Here is a 19,051-nt window from a genome sequence, read left to right as displayed (position 1 = left end):
ATCAAACCTGCAGAGGTGGTAAGATCCTCACAGGTCTTTCTGTTGAAGTAGTTCTGTAAATAATACAGGTTTTGATTTTTCAAAACAAGGTTGGAAATATGTAGCTGGAGGTGTTTGTAAGGTTGAGGAATTAATGCAGACACTGACTGGTATAACAAGACCCCCAGGTGATTGGTAGGCATGTTAAAGTTTGAGAAGCGCTCATCTGGTTGCAGTTAAAAAAATGGAAAGGAGTCTGAGACAAACACGTGGATACCCTCATCCGATGAAGAAGAGGTTTACTAATAAGTATTCTTTTGAAAAGCTGTAGATGTGTTGGGTTGATTGATTGGATGATGTTTACTCTGAGGGTGTAGACTTTATAGAAAATACGTGCAGAACTTTAGAGGCAATTTCTGAACATCGACTCGTCACGTTCTTATCTCTTCTTGCCTATAATGTCTATTTTGTCTTTTAAAATACATTATGATTCCCCATTTTGATCATTTTCATTACTTTACCTTATCCTGTAAGTCATTTAGACAGTGTTGGCTTTGTACTTAAATAGTTTTCCGGAGTCGAATTCCATCTGTCCTTTATACAAATCCTCCTATCTGGAAAGTGACTTTTTAAAGCAGGAGACTAGCTGGGAACACAAGTGTATTGCATTCTGGAAATGCAAGTATTGTATTCTTTCTAATCATAAGAGTTATAATTTTCACTTCCAGCACTCCAAATACATTGAATTTTAGTTAATCTGTTACTTTCCTGATTAAATGTTTGCTTGATCAAGAAAATAAATATCTGATATTTACTAAGTCAGTAGTGTTAGAATGACTTTTGTGCTAAAGGTCCTAAATTTAACATAAGAGTTTATGGCTCGTGAAAAAGTAGAAAATGTTCCTTTTCTAATTGGATAATTTGTTTTGTTTTTTAATTTTTCTTTGTTTTTGACAGCATATCATGTCTGAACCGGAAGAAATCACTACCATGTCTGGACAGAAGTTACCACTGAAAATGTCGGTTGATTACATTTCTTTCTCTGCTCACACAGATTACCAGCAAACCAGTGAATTTATTCGTGCTTTGAAACCGCCTCATGTGGTTAGTCTATGCATTTGATTTATCGCATTAAAGGGGAAAAAAAACACACCCAGGAAACTTTGTGGCGGCTGGTCCTCAAATCGAACACCTCCTTCCGATGATGTTGCCCTTTAAACAGAGTGCTTGCACTTGCATTGAATCTGACTTGTTTGGCTCCCCTTTGAGTTAGGCAAGCTGTGCTTTAATTTTCCAGTGTTCTTTCTGTTATTTTCTGCTGCCTCATCATTAACTTAAGAGCACAGGCTTTACAATGTGACTCCTTGTTTTGAATCTCACCTCCATCCCTTACTTGCTGTGTAACCCTAGGCAAGTTACTTACCTTTCTGAACCTCATTTGTAAATAGGGATAATAGTACCTCATTAAGGCTAGTTATTGTGAGGACTAAATGAGAGAACATGTATCTAAAGCACGTAATACAGTGCCTGGCATGTAGTAAATGCTTAGTAATGAGGAAAGAGGAGAAAGACAAGTCATATAAGAGTAAAAAATTAAAGATGTAAATAGATATGAAGTATGTTACATAGCTCCTTACTAATATGATTTGTTTATATTTTTAATTTTCATGTAATTATGAATTAATGAGTTATATTTTGGTGGGAGTAGAGAGAAGGGTAGGCTAAAAAAACAAGTATTTTTAATTAGAGGAACACATGTGGGACACATGTCTTTAGAAAACAGCTGAAGTACTCTTTCTGAATGTATTGAAAAGTGATTTAGAGGAAATGGCCTTTTGTTAAATTTTTTTGGTACATATTTTTTATTGTGGTTAAAATATAAAATTTGCAATTTTAACCATTTTTAAGTGTACAGTTCAGTGGCATTAATTATATTCAGTGTTGTGCAACCATCACCACTATCATTTCCAAAAGTTTTTCATCTCCCCAAACAGAAACTGTACCCATTAAGCAATAATTCCCCATTCCCTCCTGCCCCCAGCCTCTGGTAACTTCTAATTTACTTTCTATGAATTTGCCTGTTCTAGATATTTCATGTAAGTGAAATCATACAGTAATTAACATATGTTTTCAAGGTTCATCTATGTTGTAGGATGTAACAGAATTCCATTCCTTTTTATGGCTGAATAATATTTCATTGTATGTATGTACCACATTTTGTTTGTTCATCTGTTGATGGACACTTGGGTTGTTGCCACCTTTTGGCTATTGTGAATAATGCCCGAGTGAACATTAGCATATAAGGATCTGTTTGAGTCCCTGTTTTCATTTCAGTTCTTTGGGGTATATAACTGAGAGTGGAATTGCTGGATCATTTGATAATTCAGTGTTTAACTTTTTGAGGAATCACCAAAGTGTTTTCCATAGGAGCCACACTATTTTACCTTCCCCCCAGCAGTGCACAAGGGTTCCAATTTCTCCATATCCTTGCAAACACTTGTTCTTTTCCTTTTTTAATTATAGCCACCTACTAAGTGTGAAGTGGTATCATTGTGGTTTTGGTTTTCATCTCCCTAATGACTAATGGAGTTGGGCATCTTTTTGTGTACTCTTGTTAATTTTCAAGTTCTTTCTAGCATGATAGTCCTCACAGATACTTGCCCTTGGCCCTTAATGAGAAGATTCTTTGGTGGAGAAAATCACTCACCTACTTTTTAGCATCATAGCGTGTCACATGTAGTTACAGCGCAGGCTCCCCCCAGGTGCATTCTAGGGTCTTTGGTTTACAGATATTCTCCCAGATTTAAAGCCGTGGAGGAAAAGCTGTGTTGTCCCTTCTCTCTAGTATCACTACCTCATCCTCAGTCCCATTGCATCGCTCTTCAGGCTGTATCTCTGCTGTCAGTTAAATTCTTGGATTGAGCTTGATGCTTACCTTCCTTCAGTATCCAGGTCAGCAAAAGTGTGTCTACAGGATAAAATAATAATAGTATTGGTGGTAATAGTAAATAATAGCTAGCATTTATTGAGTATTTACCATGTGCCAGGTCCTGTACTAGTATTTTACAAGTATCAACTTGCTTACTCCTCACAACCAACAACTGTTTTGTAGATGAGAAAACTGAGATGTCAAGTAACTTGCCCAAGGTTGCACAGCTAGTAAGTGACAGTGCCAGGATTTGTGTTCAAGCAGCCAGGCCCAAAGCTAGGCTTCTTCACCACTGGGCCATATGCTGGCAGGCTTCTCTTAGCTCAGGCGAGAAATCGTCTACCAGTTGTCCATAGGTTAAGAATAATCTCTCTTGTAAGATACTGTGTAGGTTATAAAAGTGAATATAGAGAGACTGGTAGCTAATACAATAGTTGTAAATAACCCTCTAAAATGCAGTTGCATTTGGTTCTGAAATATTATATTTGGTATTGCTTTAATAAACAGAAGAAAATATCAGAAGTCTTTTTTCCCCATAGAAAGCTTCTTCTGAAAGTCTTATATTAAGAAAGCTGAAGAAAACTGGGTGTTTTCTGAGACAGTGGGAGTAGCAGTAGTTTCATACAAGAATCATATGCACCTGAGGCTGGTAGAGGCTACAGAAGTTACTGCGTCCAGCCCTTTACCAGCATGAGCACGGAAGCCTAGGAAAAGTCTGGTTTCCGCAAAGTTGCATATCTCATTAGTGGCAAAAATTGGAGTAGAAAAGAAGTTTTTCTTTTTTTTTTAAATCTCAGAGATTTATTTGTTTATTTATTTTTAAAGATTGGCACCTGGGCTAACAACGGTTGCCAATCTTTTTTTTTTTTTTTTTCCTGCTTTTATCTCCCCAAACCCCCCCTGTACACAGTTGTATATCTTTGTTGCATGTCCTTCTAGTTGTGGGATGTGGGACGCCGCCTCAACGTGGCCTGACAAGCAGTGCTATGTCCGCGCCCAGGATCCGAACCCTGGGCTGCCGCAGCGGAGCGCACAAACTTAACCACTCGGCCACGGAGCCGGCCCCGAAAAGAAGTTTCTTTACTCTTTCTTGAAATAGTTCTACTTAAGGAACTTGTAACACCAAACAGAATGAAAGTGTCTATACAAGTTTGATTGACTGGAGGTCCTTAAAAGTAGTAAAGTTTAATAACTTCAAGTATATCTCTGTTTCATATATTTAATTAAGATAAGGGCCATCACTAATTTGAACTAAAGATGTTTCCCTATGCTCTTCTAAAATTTATTCTATGTAGATTTTAGTCCACGGAGAACAGAATGAAATGGCCAGATTGAAAGCAGCCCTGATTCGAGAATATGAAGATAATGATGAAGTTCACATAGAAGTTCATAATCCTCGGAATACAGAAGCAGTGACCTTGAACTTCAGAGGAGAAAAGCTGGCCAAGGTAAAAGGCTCTGGTTCCTACTCCTAATTATGTGTGCTCTTCAGGGAAATGTGTACTTCTTAAAAAGAACAGACCTGTTTTAATAAAAAAAAACACTGTGCTTAGTGATGATTTCTATCAACTTGGTCTACTACAAGAATTTATCCATATGCTTTTTAAGGCTTCTTCTGGTTCTACTAATTTGTTTCTTCACATGAAAAATTTTTAAATAAATTAGATCTTAATGCACTTGAATTTGCTAGCTTTTTAATCCACATCCCCACGTACTTTTCCTTCCCATGTCTGAGGATAAACAAATATTCATTACTGTTTTTTTACTATATCCAATATGGTATTCTGTCCACCTCTTGTCATTCTCCCTAAGAATCTAAAGATAGGCCCATGTCTCCCATATATGTCTGTGGATATGATGGGATTTATAAAAATCTGTGATTTTAAGAATTAAGCATTTTTTTTTTTTTTAAAGATTTTATTTTTTCCTTTTTCTCCCCAAAGTCCCCCGGTACATAGTTGTACATTCTCCGTTGTGGGTCCTTCCAGTTGTGGCATGTGAGACGCCGCCTCAGCGTGGTCCGATGAGCAGTGCCATGTCCGTGCCCAGGATTCGAACCAACGAAACACTGGGCCGCCTGCAGCGGAGCGCGCGAACTTAACCACTCGGCCACGGGGCCAGCCCCAAGAATTAAGCATTTTTGACAGTGAAATATAATATTTTCAGAATTTAAAAAGAAATAGGAAAACCTTACCTAGGATTTTAGTGGAATGCTCTAGAAATCTTCATTCTTACTTCATATTAAAATTTTTTTAAGATACTTCTAAAGGAAATGTTTTAATGATTATCTGAAGTTTTAAATATCAGATATGTGTTAATGAGCAACTTAACAGCATTCTTCTAATACATCATGAACCAGATATGAGGAAGCAAATTGGGGAATATCCTTTCTAGTGGTTGAATTTGAGGGAAGAAACAAATTAGAGAAAGTAAGGCTGTGAGGCTTTTACTGCCAAAGAAGAGCAATTGGTTGTATTTACTCCTCTTCACAACACTTTCCAGAGACCAGTTTAATGGAAGGGGTCTTACACCTATAGAAAAATATATTCAGTTGAGAATATATTCAGAACTGAATTTCCCAAACTCTGCTAGTTGAGATTTGAGGAGGAAAAAGTTTTACAGTCAGACAATTTAGGAGAAGCTAAGTTGAACAAAGTTAAGCTAGTTTCTTTACAGCAGGACTTGCCAGAGTTGTTAGGCCCTTGTGCATTATAAAGCCTCAAGAAGTACAGTGTGCAGCATTTAAACATTTTTTGACTACAGAACTGAGAACACACTTTAGGTATATGTGTCATTCTTAAATTTAACTTTATGTATGCACAGAGAAACTATTACCAATAACTATTTCACCACATACAGTTTTGTACTGAAGTGTTTTTCTGTTATTTCAGCCATAATTTTAGTTATTTAAAATCATTAGCTTTAGTTATTTTTTTCCTCAAGTGTAATAACGTTATTTAGGATTTATGGCAGACATCCTCAACCATATAAAACAGAAACTCAGTAAGTCAGGGAAATCACATCCACAAAGAACTATCAAAAAAACCCATGCACTTTACTTTGGAGAAGTGTCAGGCCAACTAACTGTATATATGTTAATAAATCAGCGTATAGGAAACTAACACACACTGGAATCGAGAGAAACCTCAGCTGGCAGCAGCAGGTGAAGTCGGAAGAAGACTCCCTCGCTCTTTCCTCTGAGGTGCTTTGTTCTGCAGGCAGGCAAGCACACTAGATCAGCGTCTGAGACTTCACGCTTTTAAAGTCAGCCTCCTGGGAGCAGAGCTCCTTTTCATTAAGTCACCTGCTTTTAAGGAGAAATCGACCCTAAGAAACCATGTGAAATAGAGCTCTCTCCCATTATAGTTACAAGAACAAACAGTATTACTGCCTGGCTGCTCTTGCCCTTACTTGATGAAAGGTAAACCAATGTGAATTATGCTGTGTTTGTCCCGTTTGAGTTCATTTATTTGTAGTTGAGGGAAGTTGTATTTAAGAATGTTGGGTTTCAGGGCCGGCCCTGTGGCCGAGTGGTTAAGTTCATGCACTCCACTTTGGCGGCCCAGGGTTTCGCCAGTTCGGATCCTGGGGGCGGACATGGCACCGCTGGTCAGGCCACGCTGAGGTGCCATCCCACATGCCACAACTAGAAGGACCCACAACTAAAATATGCAACTATGTACTGGAGAGATTTGGGGAGAAAAAGCAAAAAGAAAAAAGATTGTTAGCTCAGGTGCCAATCTTAAAAAATAAAAAAAGAATGTTGGGTTTCATGTTTGTAGGATTTTTGCTTTTGTTAGTTTTTGAACTGTCATCACCCTCTTCTCCTAAAAAATTTTCCTCAGTTGTATGAGCTCTTCCATACCCATCTTTATTGATAGATATTGATAAGATATTACCTTTAATGATAAGATATTACTTATCTTTATGGACCTAAAGATGCAAAGATGCTCCTCTTTTGTTGTGGGGTCTACATGGCCTCACACCTTTGTATAGTGGAGCTCACTCTGTACGAGGCCGATGCCTAGCCTGAGGGCGCGCACGCAGTCCTGGCCTGAGCTGCTGCCCTTCCCACCACACTGTAGCTGTCTAGAGCTTTTTAAGCCTGTGCACCTAGTAGCTTTACGTGGTTGCTGAACTGATTGGAACTGAACTGAACCTGGCTATTCTTGCTGGATCTGCCCTCCTAACTCTTCCCTTTGGTCTCTTGCTAGCCTTGTTACTGCCGGGTTGTGGAGTATATAACATTTTATATTTTTCATGTTTAAATTCATGTGTTGTTTTCATAGTTTGAATGTCAAATGGTCATAATATGGTTGAGTACTGAATAATTAATTGCATTTTACAAGATTCTATTTCCTGCAAGTTGTTTTGGGGTTTTTGTTTGTTTGTTTTTTTAATAGGTCATGGGCTTTTTAGCAGACAAAAAACCAGAACAAGGCCAGCGGGTCTCAGGAATACTTGTTAAAAGAAACTTTAATTATCACATACTTTCTCCTTGTGACCTCTCCAGTAAGTATTCTATTAAATGTTAAAGATAATTTGATTTTCGCATTGAAGAAAATCTATGAAAACTTCTCTTACCTAGTGGCCAAATTTTAAGTAAAAACCAAATAGTAAAATAGAAATAGGTGAAAGCTTATATTCCAGTTAGCTTTATAGGAAAAATATCTTCCTTGAACTCTTGAAACATTTAAATTTGTGAAATAACTTTTTTCTTAATTGGAAACATAAGTTCACCTCTGAGACAGATTGCATGCTCCTGCTGACCCTTTACCAGCCTGTGTTCTGCCTCTCACGACAGAGCACTGGTGCTTTCATTTTCTCAAGTGATGTTGGGCTCCCCACACAAGCATTTTCATGTTTATGACCTGTAGTTTTACGTCACTTGCTGGGCCTTTATATTCTGTGCCTGTGTAAATGCTAAGCCATCATTCCTTTTGCAGTAAATATGGTATTATCTTAACATAAATAACTGTACTCCATTTTATTTATAAAACACTAATAAATTATAAGTGCTTTATGAAGGAATGGAAAACAGCAGCAGTGTTTAGGTGTTCATCTGTGAGATAGGCCACCTGTCAGCTTTCAGACCATCACACAGGAGAATGTGACTTATTCCTTTGTTCAGCAGTTGGTGAGATCTTACTCTATGTTAGACCTTGTGCTAGGTGCTGGAGGACTGAAAATTTATTAAAAAGCACAGTTCCAGGGCTGGCCCTGTGGCTGAGTGGTTAAGTCCATGTCTCTGCTTCAGCGGCCCAGGGTTTCACTGGTTTGGATCCTGGGCACGGACATGGTGCCACTCGTCAGGCCATGCTGAGGTGGCGTCCCACATAGCACAACCAGAAGGACCTACAACTAGAATATACAACTATGTACTGGGGCTTTTGGGGAGAAGAAAAAAGGAAGATTGGCAACAGATGTTAGCACAGGTGCTAATCTTTAATAAAAAAAGCAAACATTTTAAAAAAAGCACAGTCCCAACCCTTGTAAAGCCATCTAATGAGAGAAGCAGACCTGTGAAGAGCTAATCACAGTATTGATCAGTGACATAGAGAAGTGCATGCTAAGTGTGTGAGGAGAGAATGCGCCTAGAAGAATTGAGAGAAGCTTTGCAAACCAGGTAGCATTTGTGCCAGGTGGTAAAGGATTGTTAGGCGTTGCCGAGCAGAAAAGACTGCAGAGGACAGCTGGCACACTGGCCTGGGGGCATTCAGGGGCCTGCTGTGTTCAGGAGAATGAGGGAGCATAAGTTAACTGTAGTGGGGGGCTCGATAATGGGGACAGTGTGGATAGGAACAAATAAGAAGCACCTTGTTAGCTTGAAAAACGTGTTCTTACTTCCTTTCCTTTTACTTCTCTTTTATTTACTCCTGGTATGTGTTTGCAGATTGTATTTTGTGGAGCTAGTATTGTCTCCTAAAGTGTCTTTATTCTAATTTTCTCTTCAGATTATACTGACTTGGCCATGAGCACTGTAAAACAGACCCAAGCCATTCCATATACTGGTCCTTTTAATTTGCTCTATTACCAGCTACAGAAGTTGACAGGTGTGTGTATTTATTGAAATTCACTTAAATGTTTTCTATTTTTGAGTAAGATAATTATCTAGGAAAGGATGTTACTTAATCTTTGGTAATTGTCTCAGAATTGTATAAATGTTACTTGTACTTCACTTGGTCATGTTATCATGTTTAGGTGAAAATTTTGAAAATATACTGATAAGTTTTTAAATCCCATAATACCTCTTATCCTTGATCCACTTAAAATTCTAAAATTATCAGCAGTCTTTGTTTCTTGTGTTTAAAGTCTGCTTTAGTTTACTATACCAAAATTTTAACTATTTTTTTCTTTTTTCATTGAAAATAAATTTTCTGGTTCCATCAGTACCAGTCTATACAGCAGGTGTTATGAGAGGGCATGACCACTAGCAAAAGGCCAGTAAGAGTACACCTATGCTGTTTTCATATTAGACCATTTTGAATTAGAGATTCTTGTGTATTGACATAATGAAGGGCAATGACTAAGTTAAAAGGTGTGGACTCTCTCTAATGAGCAACAACACTTCAAATTACAAATTACACCTTCTATTAATATGCTCTTCATAATTCATATGGTAAAGTACTACCATAAAATAAACCAGTAGAAAGAAAAGTGTTTTTTACCTCAGATCCTCATATTAGAAATATAGGTCATGGGGCCAGCTCCGTGGCCGAGTGGTTAAGTTCGCGTGCTCCGCTGCGGCGGCCCAGGGTTTGGATCCTGGGCGCAGACAGGGCACTGCTCGTTAGGCCACGTTGAGGCGGCGTCCCACATCCCACAACTAGAAGGACCTGCAACTAAGATATACAACTGTGTACAGGGGGGGTTTGGGGAGGTAAAGCAGGAAAAAAAAAAAGAAATATAGGTCATAACATAGAAAGTTAATAAAGTATGTCTGAGTTAATCTTTAATTAAGAGGTTACTGGGAAAACCAGAAAAGTCTCATCTTGGACAATAGAATTTCCTTGTAGAATGATTAAACCTATGAAGACAGAAGGTAGAAGTAACTCGTAGTTGATGAGGCTCATGTTAAATTTTAAGATGCTAGTGGAGTGTTCAGATGCTAGTGGCTAACTCTCTTATACGAACATTGATGTTTGACAATCACCAAAGTTTGCTAGTGATAAATTATCTAATGTCCAAGGTAAATCCTATCTCGTTTTGTGAATTTTTATAAGATATGTTAAGATCTTTCAGTTGTTATAGGCAATTAATATAAAACTTACTTAGCTGTTTAAAATCTGATTATGCAAATAAGTTAGTAAATCGTTCGTTGTGTATCAGCGTTATTTCAGCTGTCTCTATAAACAAATGAATAATTATGCCTCCGAAAGATTATCAGAAAATTATATACATCTCAAAATTCTTTTTTCAGGTGATGTAGAAGAATTAGAAATTCAAGAAAAACCTGCTTTGAAAGTGTTCAAAAATATTACTGTAATACAGGAACCAGGAATGGTTGTATTAGAAGTAAGATAAGATCATTTACCTAAAAAAGGAGGGGGTAAAAAAGTTCTGAGTTCACATGTAATTGTTGAGAAAATTAGTTTCTTCCCAGTCAGGAAAAAAAATTTTGGAAAATATATATGTGTATATTTTTCTCTTCAGGATCAGCTTTAAATATAACGTAGGTAGGCATTTTACATGTGGTTATGACAACATAGAAACTAATAATAAAGTTAGGCTTAATATTTAGTATGCATAATGAGTATAGGTCTCTCATATGAGTAAGTCTCAACTGATTTTGTGGTACCCAAGGTGTCTTCAGTTATATCAAAAGGTCTTAAAATTCTCAAGATAAAAATCTAATTCTGTTACAATAAAAAAAACATTGTCATGCAGCATTTCTTAAGAGAGTGGAATTTTGAAGATTCAAATAAGCAACATTAAAATGACCCAAATCAACAAAGGTGAATGTGGTTCCTACTGTTAGAATTTTAAATTCCTGCTGGTAGAATTTGGAACTCAGGCACCAAATGAATTTGATGGTTGATTTTGATAGGTTGGCATCCGTTAAGTTTAAAGGACTTTTCAAAGTGAATCCTGGACTGAATGATCCCGGGAGGGACCTTGTCTGTTTCTCTACCTCAAGGTTGTACGTAAATTTCCCAGCTATATAATGAACTATTCTGTTCATCCATATTATTTTTTAAAATAAACAAAAAAAAGATCTGTTCGCTTGGTCCCACTCAGTTCTGTGATTTAAGTCTAAATTTTATTCATAAGGCTAAAAATAACTGAAGAAATTGTCAAAAAGTCTGGTTATCTATAACATGAAGTTACCTACAATAATATACAAAGCATTAATATCTGAGAAAGGGGAAAAGATACTAGAGACATTAATTTAGCTCAGGCTACTAAATACTATTAGAGAATGTATTTTTGTCCCCTAGAGTTAACATGTCAAAGAAGATCTTAGAGTAAGTTTTTCAAGTGCCTCACGTTGCTTGTAAAAGTAGTCTTTGGAGAGAGAATGAAAAATAGGAAGGATGCTCGTTCCCAAAATAATTCAGTTGGCTTCACCCTAACCTGGTAGACATGGAAAACTTTCTTGGGGCACTGGGCACATGAAAGAGTATTATGGGATCTTAGGCTACATATGAGAAACAAAAGTAAATGTTTAAAAATATTACTGTCTATGCTCCTAAAATATAGTGACTAGGAGTTTGTTACTGCTTGTGTTTGCCTGTGCGAGTTACTTTGAGTCAGTTTCCTCCTTTATAATGAAGATGTGATGACAGTTAAATGAGATAGGGTATATAAAACACTTGCCACAAAGGAAGTGCTCAGTACATTTTACTGTTGTTATTTTTAAAAAATTAGAGAAGTCCAGCATTATTAATCCATTTCAGGAAAGAGTGAGTCAGTTAATTTCAGTGAAGATGCTAGAAGCAGTAGTCCTATCATATGTACGGTCTGGATGGGTGGGTAGTGATGGCAGCTTTTGTGGTTGGCGCAGTTATCCCTTCCTAACTTGCCTTTGCTTTACAGTGGCTGGCAAACCCTTCCAATGATATGTATGCAGATACAGTAACAACCGTGATATTAGAAGTTCAGTCAAACCCGAAAATAAGGAAAGGTACAGAATTACTTCTTTTTTATCAATTAATTCTTTCATTTCAGCCATGGCTCTATGAGCCAAAAAGCAGAAAACAGAGTCCTAAAGAACTTCAAATCTGGTTTTTTCATTCCTGTAACCTTTCAGTTGTGATATATGCATAACAATGTATATTACTAACATCTTATTTACTTTTTGTCCTGAGTCTTCATTCATACCGTAAAAATCCAGTTGCAGTTAACATAAAGATAAAATCTCCTAGTCCTCTTAAAATCAATTTAATTAGAAAGTCCACAATAATGCTGAATTGAGCCAGGATGTCTAATAGGAAAATAATGCTACTACATGCTGCCAAGTGTTAAATAGAATGGAATCGCCCTATGAGGCAACTTTGCAATAACTTTGTTTCCCTTTCTAAGTAGCAATTTTCAACCAAAGAAGACGCCAGCGAAAGTATTTTTGTGTTTATTTCTTTACAGTTTGATTCTATTTTATGCATAATTCAGTCTAATACTTGTCTTAAGATCGGCATTGTTGGCATGTACAGTAGCCCTTTTTGCTGCTGGGGGAAGAAGTCACTCTTGAACTATTCTGGGAGGCCTCCCGGCCTTTACCCTTCACACCGCATCAGATCTTGTTCTCTGATAGGATATTTCTGTTTCTTAAAATTAAAAAAATAAACAAGTAGTTCTTTGATTTCAGGAGAAAAAAGTGTAGCCGACTACTTTGTAACCCATCTTCTTGTAACAGGCCAGTTCTATAATATGAAATGAATAAATACCTAGACAAATCGAAATTATTCATTTGAATTACTGGTGAGCTTTTAATTTGAATAATAGTGATTGTAAAAATTATCATTTGGACACCATTTGATAATTTATTTTAGTTGAATTAACTAGGTAATAGATACTCCCGTGTGTGTAACATAGGAGATGGAGCTGTGCAATTTAGACAAGCACAGAAGAACATCACGCCTTGGATTCTCATGTGGTGTTCAGTATCACACTCTTTGCCCTGGGCCACGAGTACATGCATGACAGAACAGCTTTAAAGGCATTCGTCAGCTTTCTCTTAGTATTTTACACCTCTTAGGTGGTAAAAATATAAAGGACAAGGTACGGGGTGGGGGTATCTGGGAAGGAGGACCTTTTGCAAAAGTTGTAACTAATTAGTGATGCACAAGTTAGGAACAGTGAAGTGAGGGACAAGGGTTAAGTACAGAGAATAGGAATGAAAAGATTAACAGAGTTTTTTGGCCAGCACACGTTTCAGTACTAATGCCCAGTTCTCTAAGAACACGGCTGCCTTCGCTTTGTGTCTCAGACTCTTCAGCTCAGATCCAAGACTCCTGAACTGAAATGTGTTTTAGCCCTCAAGCTTGCTTCTGTTCATTATATTCTGATAACCCTTTTGTAGAATGAAGCTTGTTTTGTGATAATATCACCTAATGTCAGTATTCAGAAAAATATTTATATACTTTTCTGAAAAATGAAATTTCTCTGCCAAAATGGTGTTTTTCTAGGCCAATTAAGATGTTGTGTACTCTCCAGGGATGCTCAATATCTGAGCTCCTCTAAGCCCATTTCCATGCTGTATGGGAGAGGAGGGGTCACAGAGCATGCTGGCATGAAACTCATTGATGCTGTCAAGATGTCGTCTGCTGCTCTGATGAATGGTTATGGAGAAACAAAAAAAAAAAGATGCTGTGGTTTAACAGTAATCACCAAATAGTTAATGTCTCTGTTGTACAGGAAGGAATACGTGAGCCATCATAGATAGTTTGACTTTCTGTTGGGTATTTTTCTTAGTACTCTGGTCCAAAGTGAAAATGTACCTTTACTCTGATCTGTAGTAGTTGAATTCAAAATAATCATTATGTTATTAGTGATCTATCTTAAACTAATAATCATAATAAAAAAATTTCTTCATTAGGTTACCCTTTGAGCATTTCAGCAGAGGTTCATTGCAGACAAGTGAGAACAGGCTTCTCCATGAGTTGAGTTAAACTAGCTGGCTACCTTATATTTCCTGCTTCTTCCCCACTTTGTGGTGTATTAAGAATGAGATTTATATTCTTCGGGAGCATTGAGGTGCTTGCATATTTCCATTTAACATTGATTCAGCATGTCTTTATTGAGTGCCTGCTCAATAAAGGTCTTAAGGGACGTTGGTGAACAGAGGAGATCGTTTCTCTCTAGGGGCTTACACTCGAGTGATCGCTGGGCAGGTTGATAAGGTTTGGGGGGGCATTTCGTATAGGGCCTTGCTGGCCACTTTTAGGACTTTGGACTTGCAGTCTGAGTGAAATAGGTTACACTGCAGGGTTTTAAAGGATTCCTCTGGTGCTCGTTGAGGGGAGACTGTTAGGGGGGCAAGTGTGAAAGCAGAGCTTCCAATTAGGAGCCTTCGTGCTCATGCACACAGGAGGTGGGGCTCAGGCTGAGGTCGAAGTTGTGGAGGCAGCAGCAAGTGTTGGACTGGGGAGACATTTTGAAGGTAAAGCCAGCATTTTTACAGAGAAAGTTTGCCAGCTCCATTCTGGAGGCACCTTCTGTGAAACAATCTGATTCTTCTTTGATAGCATTTTGCTCCCTTTTCATTTCTTAGCCTGCTGACACTTAGTCCAGATTCTGGAAACACAGCTTGAATTGGTATCTGAGTGTGTGTGTAGCCTCAACTTCAATTTATATGTCCCTCCATTTTCACCGAGGAGATATAGGAAAGCTTATACGTTTCAAAATGTATTCTTTTTGGTTTTTGTATTCCATTATGTTCTTCTGTTTTACGCTGCACCTGTTTTCAGCATGCCTGTGTCCTGTTTTGACACATCGACCTACTAAGGGCAGGTATGTGTATATGATTATATGATTTCACATTTAGTGTACTCTCAGATAGCTGAAGAGTTTGTCATAAATATTAGTGATAAATATGCAAGTATACACACATACGCTTTGGAAAATTTCTTTTAATATACAGTTTCATAGCTTGTTTGTTTATTTTTTTATTTTTGGTGAGCAAGATTCGCCCTGAGTCAATGATCTGATCTGTGCTAGTCTTCCTCTGTTTTTTGGGTTTTTTCTTCTTTTTCTCCCCAAATCCCCCCAGTAGATAGTTGTTTACTTTTAGTTGTGGGTCCTTCTAGTTGTGGCATGTGGGATGCTGCCTCACCATGGCCTGATGAGTGGTGCGATGTCCATGCCCAGTATCTGATCCAGCGAAACCCTGGGCCGCTGAAGCAGAGCACATGAACTTAACCACTCGGCCACAGGGCTGGCCCCCTCTTCCTCCGTTTTGTATGTGGGTTGCTACCACAGCATAGCTGAGGAGTAGGTCTGTGCCTGGGATATGAACCCACGAACCCAGGTTGCCAACATGGAGCACGCTGAACTTCACAATTCAGTCACAAGGCTGGCGACCTATTTATTTTTTACTATCTTTTATGAGATTGTTTTTACATGTCAGTTAAATGCTTATTTAATAGTTAGTAATAAAATTAATGATTATAATTAAAGTATAAAGGTTTTATTATGTAGCTTTCTTGGCTGGCATCTGGTTAGTTGTATGTTCAGTTAAAACTCATGAGTTAAAAACAGTTGGTGGAGTAACTATGGTCTGAATAATAGAACAGTTTAGGAAAAATGACATTTTCGCTCTTTTTCCACACAGTAGATTCACCGCAGTCAACTTTAGAACATTTATATCCCTCCAAAAAGAAACACCATGTCCTTTAGCTCTAATTCCCAATCCCGCCGTTCTCCCCGACTCAAGGCAACCCGTGATCTACTTTCTGTCTCTACAGATTTGCCTACCCTGGACATTTCACATAAATGAAACCATAATCTGTGGTCGTTTGTGACTGGCTTCTTTCACTTAGCATAACGATTCAAGGTTCATCCATGTTGTAGCATGTGACAGTATCTCATTCTTTTTATAGAATAGCTTTCTGTTGTAAAGATATACCACATTTTGTTTGTTTGTTTCTATTTTATTTTTTATTGAGGTTATGATAGTTTACAACCTTGTGAAATTTCAGCTGTACATTATTATTTGTCAGTTATATTATAGGTGCACCACTTCACCCTTTGTGCCCACCCTCACCCGCCCTTTCCCATGGTAACCACTAATCTGTTCTCTTTGTCCACATGTTTGAATATCTTCCGCCTATGAATGGAGTCATACAGAGATTGTCTTTCTCTATCTGGTTTATTTCACTTAACATAATACCCTCAAGGTCCATCTATGTTGTTGTGAATGGGACGATTTTATCCTTTTTTATGGCTGAGTAGTATTCACTGTGTATATTTATACCACATTTTGTTTATCCTTCATTAGTTGCTAGACATTTGGGTTGTTTCTACCACTTGGCTCTTATGAGTAATCCTGCTGTAAGCATTCATGTTCAATTTTTCTCTGGAGGTATGTTTTCATTTCTCTTGGGTCAATGCCTAGGAGTGGAGTTACTGAGTCGTATGTTAACTCTGTTTAACTTTTCGAGGAGCTGCCAGACAGTTAGCCCTGCACTGTTTGCTGCTGGCGACAGCCTGGGGAGTGCACAGTGATGGGCCAGGGCACACCTGAAACTCCATCAAGCCTGGCTCGTCTTCCTGATCTGTCACGTTACTTTGTTTTGGGGGAAGGCTAAGTAATTTAACTGGCAAATGATTTTAAATATTAATTTTGTTAAAATAATTATAGGTGCATTATATATAGTGAAATGGTAAATTTACGTAACATTTTAGATAAAACAAAAGATTGGAGAGATCTTTGAGCTTGGATGTGTCCCTAGAACTCCTGGAGTTATGATTTCACTCACTTCTGCTCATAAACGAAATGTGGAAATGTTTGAAAGACAGAAATAAGATTTAAAATAATCTTAAATGTCATTTTGTGGTTCTTCAACAAGAACAGAAATAAGGTGATAAAAAGATCAGTTTGCCTCAGCAGGTAGATGATATGTATACATCTTTGTCACTTGAAGGAGTCCATAGTTTAATCACTTTGACTTACCAGTAACTATGTTCTGATTATTGATTTGGAAATTATTTTAAATAGGAATTTGGAAATTGAACCCTCTGTTGCTTTTTTTTCCAGGTGCAGTACAGAAGGTTTCTAAGAAATTAGAAATGCACGTTTATAGCAAGAGGTTGGAGATCATGCTGCAGTAAGTATTGCAGACTACTGCTGACCGGGAAGTGGGGCAGCGGGTGGGAGGGGCGGCCTGCATTCGGTTCGGGCTCACTCGCTGACCAGTTGTGAGGCTCAGATGAGGTCACTTCAGCCCTCTGGTGCCTGTGTTTCTATCAGTAAAGCAGTTCGAACCGCTTCTTTCCAGCTAAACCCTAGCTAGTTCCAAGTACGTGTGACCTGTTTGGTTAGGCATTTCTCTGAAATATGTGCTACTGAACATAGAGCCTCGGGACGCTTTTACATGGGCTGGCCTAGTCAGCCAAGATTAAAACACTGTCGTCAAGGACAAGTACTAAAATCTTAACCTCACATCACTATGCATTTAAGAATCATTTCATACATTTATTTCTCCTTAAATGAGAATTCTTTGTTAAGAATGGTTTTCTACAACAACAACAAACACATAGATACAGAGATTAGATTGATGGTCACCAGAGGGAAAGCGGGAGGGAGGAAGGTGAAAGGGGTGACTAGGCACGTGTGTGTCGTGGTGGGTGGTAATTAGTCTGGGTGGTGAACATGATGTGATCTACGCAGGAATCAAAATATAATGATAGACACCTGAAATTTATATGATGGCATAAACCAATTTACCTCAATAAAAAATAAGTAAAAGCAAAAAAAAAATGCTTTTCTTCTAGACTCTTCTCAGATAGTAAGTCTGTAAACTATTTATTACCTTTAAACTCAGTATTCTCCTAAACACCAAATATTAGGTCTTTCCTCTTTCCTCAAGTACTCTTTAAGCCTGATTTCAGAATTTTTTCCCAAATATCATATAAAACTGCTTCATAGTGGATAACTACAATTTAAGCTTATGTATTGTACCCAAAAAAGGAAAAATAAAAAGATTTGAATTTTATAATTTCAGCATCTAGCGCAGTACCTTAAATATAGCAATCTCTCAGATACTTGTTGAATAAACGCCTGCTCCTATTTTTAAATTGAATGGTACTTAATTAGACATCTTAATAAAATTAGGTGCTCTGCATGTTTGGAGGTCTTTATGTTAACATTTCTGTTCCTTCCTTTCCACAAAATTCCACACTGATAATCTTTTAAAGCAGCCAGGTAGTGGCTTTTAAAAAATGGGTGATCGGGGCCGGCCCCATGGCCGAGTGGTTAAGTCCTCGTGTTCTGCTTCAGCAGCCCAGGGTTCGGACCCTGGGTGCGGATTTGGCACCACTCATCAGGCCACGCTGAGGCGGCGTCCCACATGCCACAACTAGAAGGACCCACAACTAAAATATACAACTATGTACTGGGGGGATTTGGGGAGAAAATGCAGGAAAAAAAATGGGTGATAGGCTTTAAATGGTGACTTTGCTTACAGAAGCCATCACACAGAAAAGCGTTCTTGGTGGGATCATTTTGGTTTCAAAAAGCATCCCTGGGGCTGGCCCCGAGGCCGAGTGGTTAAGTTCCCGCGCTCCGCTACAGGTGGTCCAGTGTTTCGTTGGTTCGAATCCTGGGCGCGGACATGGCACTGCTCATCAAACCACGCTGAGGCAGCGTCCCACGTGCCACAACTAGAAGGATCCACAACAAAGAATATACAACTATGTACTTGGGGGCTTTGGGGAGAAAAAGGAAAAAAATAAATCTAAAAAAAAAAAAAGCATCCCTGTCACACAAACTAAAAACCAGCAAACAGTGCAGGAACAGCGATTTTTATGGCCATTAAAAAGGTGGCAGGTTCTGTTTGTCGGTTCCCAGCCATGTGGCTGTCGGAGCCCCCAGTTCTCTTACTTTACTGTGCAGCTTCTGAAAGCCTGCCCTGTTAGCCTGGAAGTCTGATCTGAGTCATTGTAGACCACTGACTCCTTGGACAGTCAGGTGAGGCTCTGCAAGTT

General features: G+C 38.2%; 1 protein-coding gene across 2 annotated transcripts in view; it reads left to right on the top strand.

Moving 5' to 3' along the window:
* Nucleotides 1-19,051, top strand: part of CPSF3 (cleavage and polyadenylation specific factor 3) — a 40,650-nt gene that overhangs the window by 16,899 nt on the left and 4,700 nt on the right. For both annotated transcript variants that reach the window (XM_008535156.2, XM_070573290.1), the window contains exons 10-16: nucleotides 937-1,083; nucleotides 4,204-4,356; nucleotides 7,312-7,420; nucleotides 8,863-8,961; nucleotides 10,329-10,423; nucleotides 11,945-12,032; nucleotides 17,103-17,172. In XM_008535156.2, the coding sequence (XP_008533378.1) occupies nucleotides 937-1,083; nucleotides 4,204-4,356; nucleotides 7,312-7,420; nucleotides 8,863-8,961; nucleotides 10,329-10,423; nucleotides 11,945-12,032; nucleotides 17,103-17,172 (761 nt within the window). The remainder of the gene's footprint in view (nucleotides 1-936; nucleotides 1,084-4,203; nucleotides 4,357-7,311; nucleotides 7,421-8,862; nucleotides 8,962-10,328; nucleotides 10,424-11,944; nucleotides 12,033-17,102; nucleotides 17,173-19,051) is intronic.

Source organism: Equus przewalskii, chromosome 14, assembly GCF_037783145.1.
Source record: "Equus przewalskii isolate Varuska chromosome 14, EquPr2, whole genome shotgun sequence".
NCBI lineage: Eukaryota > Metazoa > Chordata > Mammalia > Perissodactyla > Equidae > Equus > Equus przewalskii.
Note: the sequence above shows the minus strand (reverse complement) of the source record. Positions and strands in the feature narration are given on the sequence as shown.